General features: G+C 33.9%; 1 protein-coding gene across 1 annotated transcript in view; it reads right to left on the bottom strand.

Moving 5' to 3' along the window:
- Nucleotides 1–2,089: 2,089 nt before the first annotated feature.
- LOC107062118 (uncharacterized) overlaps nucleotides 2,090–3,293 on the bottom strand; it is a 2,749-nt gene continuing 1,545 nt past the window's right edge. Inside the window, exons 2-4 of the mRNA XM_015312356.1 lie at nucleotides 3,128–3,193; nucleotides 2,739–2,826; nucleotides 2,090–2,656 (exon numbers count right to left, since the gene is read on the bottom strand). Coding sequence (XP_015167842.1) covers nucleotides 2,090–2,656; nucleotides 2,739–2,826; nucleotides 3,128–3,193 — 721 coding nt within the window. The remainder of the gene's footprint in view (nucleotides 2,657–2,738; nucleotides 2,827–3,127; nucleotides 3,194–3,293) is intronic.

Below are 3,293 nucleotides of genomic sequence, written 5' to 3'. Positions count from 1 at the left end.
TATCCTCTCCATTTGTTCCATAACTCATTTATCCATCCAAATATATGGTCACGATGATCATTCAAGTCAACACTCTCAAATTTATCCTACGATAATTAAAAAGTGAGTTTAAATAAAAAAGGAGAGTGAACATTGTCGGTCAAATATACAAATGTATGTATAAAATTGAGCAAGAAAAAGATGTGCAATAGTGATTAATGTTGGAAATCTAGGAAAAGTAAGTTGTAATACATATAGTAGGTATATGTATTCATGAATCAGTAAACTAAAACTTATTGCATATATGTTGTAATTAACACTGGATGGCAGTTAAGGTGTGAGTGACTGAGTTTTCAGTTCTCGCTTTTAGATATCCATGCTCTTCTTTTTAAATTTCCTAAGGTTTTTGTCTATTTAGATGGCATGAATTCCTTCGGTAAAGACCATTCTAATGGTCTCTGTTTTCATTAACATAGAGCACAAAAAAACTGAATATAAAGACAATGATGATGTAATTCAAAATTGTTACCGTCACAGCTGCCCACATGTGATCGAACTTCTGTTGCTTAATGTCACTCCACGATGATACTCCCAGAGGACACATATTGCAGTCACGAATAATTTTTCCCAAGTGCCTCGAAAACAGATTGCTATTTGTTCCAACCGTTCGATTATTGTAAAATGTTACTTTCAGCTTCGTTCCAGCTTCAAGTGATGCAACTTCTTTACACTTGTTGCTCTCTCGAACTCTTTTTACCTTTCTAGGATTAGATGATCCTACAGTAGTTTAATTTAGTAGAACTGTAGCAATAAAATTTATCTTACAGATTGATAGTGCATGGATTCGTAAATCTTCTTACCTGTTTCAGTTGTTTGGGAGGGCTGCATAACTTGATCAGTAGAACTAGGGGATTTGGTTTGTGTGTACTCTTTCTCAAGGACCAGGGTATTCTTATCGATTTTGGGCAATCCTCTACTAGATTTCAGATTATTTTCAGAAACTCCTAAAGATGAGCAGAAAGATCGAGGTGTTTATTTTCTGTTATATATGGAATAAAAAAACAACAGATTTTTAAAAAAAACCTACTTGTTTCAACTTCTTTGGTACATTGCTTTACTTGATTAGTAAATGAACGAAAGGGAGTAGAAACTTGACTAGAAGACATGGTGGAGTTTTTATGTCCTGTTCCTTGTCCCTTACCAATAGCACATGCATAAAACAAATCACTACTATTTGAATACAATTTCACCGTGACTATTTGACAAAGTATTGTATTGACATTACAAGGAATATGGATAAATTAGCAAAAAGGACACAAGTCATGAAAAAACATACTTGTTTCAACATCATTGATGTATTGCTTAGCTTGTTTGGCAGATGGATGAAATGAAGTATTAACTTGCATATACTCTTTCTCAAGAGACATGGACTTCTCATTTATCGCTCCCTTTTCATGACTAGAAGACATTGGGACGTTGGTAAGATGTTGTTGTCGTCCCTTCTCAATATCACCTGGAGAAAAGTAACACTCATCGATAAATTGATATAAGATAATAGATTGACGAGAGGATATGTATATACTGTAAAGAGAGATCAGAAAGATATATATGCAATTAAGAACTCAACATATATTCAAAAGCTTACTTGTTTCAACTTCTTGGATGTATTGCTTAACAAGATCACTAGATTGAAAAACTAAACTCTTAGCTGGAAATTTTCCTTTTGATGTCAAAGATTTAAGCCCTCGTCCTCTTCCTCTTCCAATTGCCCCAGGCGCAACAAATGAGTATCTGATAGTACTCTTCATAATTGATCCATCCTCATTTTCAGTTTTCATATTGAACCTGCAAAATAGCCAAAAGTATAAGAAAACTTTTTATCTAGTAAACTGAAGAACAGAATATAATTAGTCTTTCAGATAGTTACCAGAGAACGAAAGAATAGAATCAAAGTAATCAAGAATAGAACTTTTTAACAGTAAGTTATTATCAAGAATCAAAAGGAGAAAGCAATCTCGTGACCCCCTCCTCCCAAACAAGAATCATGTGCGACAATATATTGTAGTAATAAAAGAAATCATGTCAGTCAGTTCATAAAAGATACTTAACCTCATCGATCTGTTGTTTTTTGTTTCTTTTGTGAAGGACTTTCTAAGTCAACCACATCATCTTCATCATCCATTTGTTTCCCCATCTCATAGGAATCACGAGGTTGAGTCTTCCTCACTACATGCCAACCTCTGTTGGAATTATCACTAGCATAAAACACTTGAGATGCTTGGTTCGCTAAAACAAAGGGCTCATTTGTTTTCAAAAATCTACTCGGATTCACACTCACGAAGTCATACTCATCTCTTTTAATTCCTTTTATTTTGTCATACACATCAAACCAGTTACAACGGAACAAAATCACTCTTCTATCCGAGATAAATTGCAATTCAATCACATCAGTTAAAATTCCATAGTAATCAACATTCTCACTATTTTTATCATTCTCGCCAACTACAACAACACCACAATTTTGAGTCCTTAACATTTGATCATGATCTTCTACATGAAATCTGTATCCATTAACAATGTAGCCATTAGAATGTGTTGAATATTTAGTAGGACCATGTGAAAGTGAGAGAAGATCTTCCATGAGCCGACTATTATCTGTTTTATGCAATTGTGCAACCTAGAAACAAGATAACATTGAATAGTTCAAAACGATTAGTAAAAATTTAAAATATTGAATCTATTGTTTATATATTTCTCACCCTATCTTTAAACCATTCAATAAATTCTCGGTCCCATTCTGCATCTGACAAGTTTTGAGCATTATCTATATGATTTTGTGCAAACTCTCTACAAAATTGAGGTTAAACATAAATTTCGTGTAGAGACGATATCACCTTAAAGGAAATAAGAAATATAAGACGATATAAACAAACTCTCCATACTCAAGATATGGTATGACTTCATCACAATTCTTCAGAATGTATATATGTGCTTGTTCCAACTCATTAGCTTCAAGCTCACATGGAACTTTAGCTCCCAAATTTTTTCCAGGTGGACAAAATATAGATAAACCCCCATTTGATGTTTTTAAGCCCCCACATAATTTCTTTCAGGCCGATTGAATTTTGTGTCAATTATATGCAGATACCTTGAACATAAGGTCATGCATTCATTTGCAATGTAGCCCTCTGCAATAGAACCTTCTGGACATGCCCTATTACCAATGAGAGATTTCAAAAAAAAAATTACCATCGCTCCACAGGATACATCCACCGATAATGAATCGGTCCAGCAATCTTAGCTTCAGTAGCTAA

The sequence above is a fragment of the Solanum tuberosum genome, unplaced genomic scaffold (genome assembly GCF_000226075.1).
Source record: "Solanum tuberosum cultivar DM 1-3 516 R44 unplaced genomic scaffold, SolTub_3.0 scf00197, whole genome shotgun sequence".
In the NCBI taxonomy this organism is placed as follows: Eukaryota; Viridiplantae; Streptophyta; class Magnoliopsida; order Solanales; family Solanaceae; genus Solanum; species Solanum tuberosum.
The sequence above is the reverse complement of the archived record's forward strand: the minus strand, read 5'-3'. Positions and strand labels throughout refer to the sequence as shown.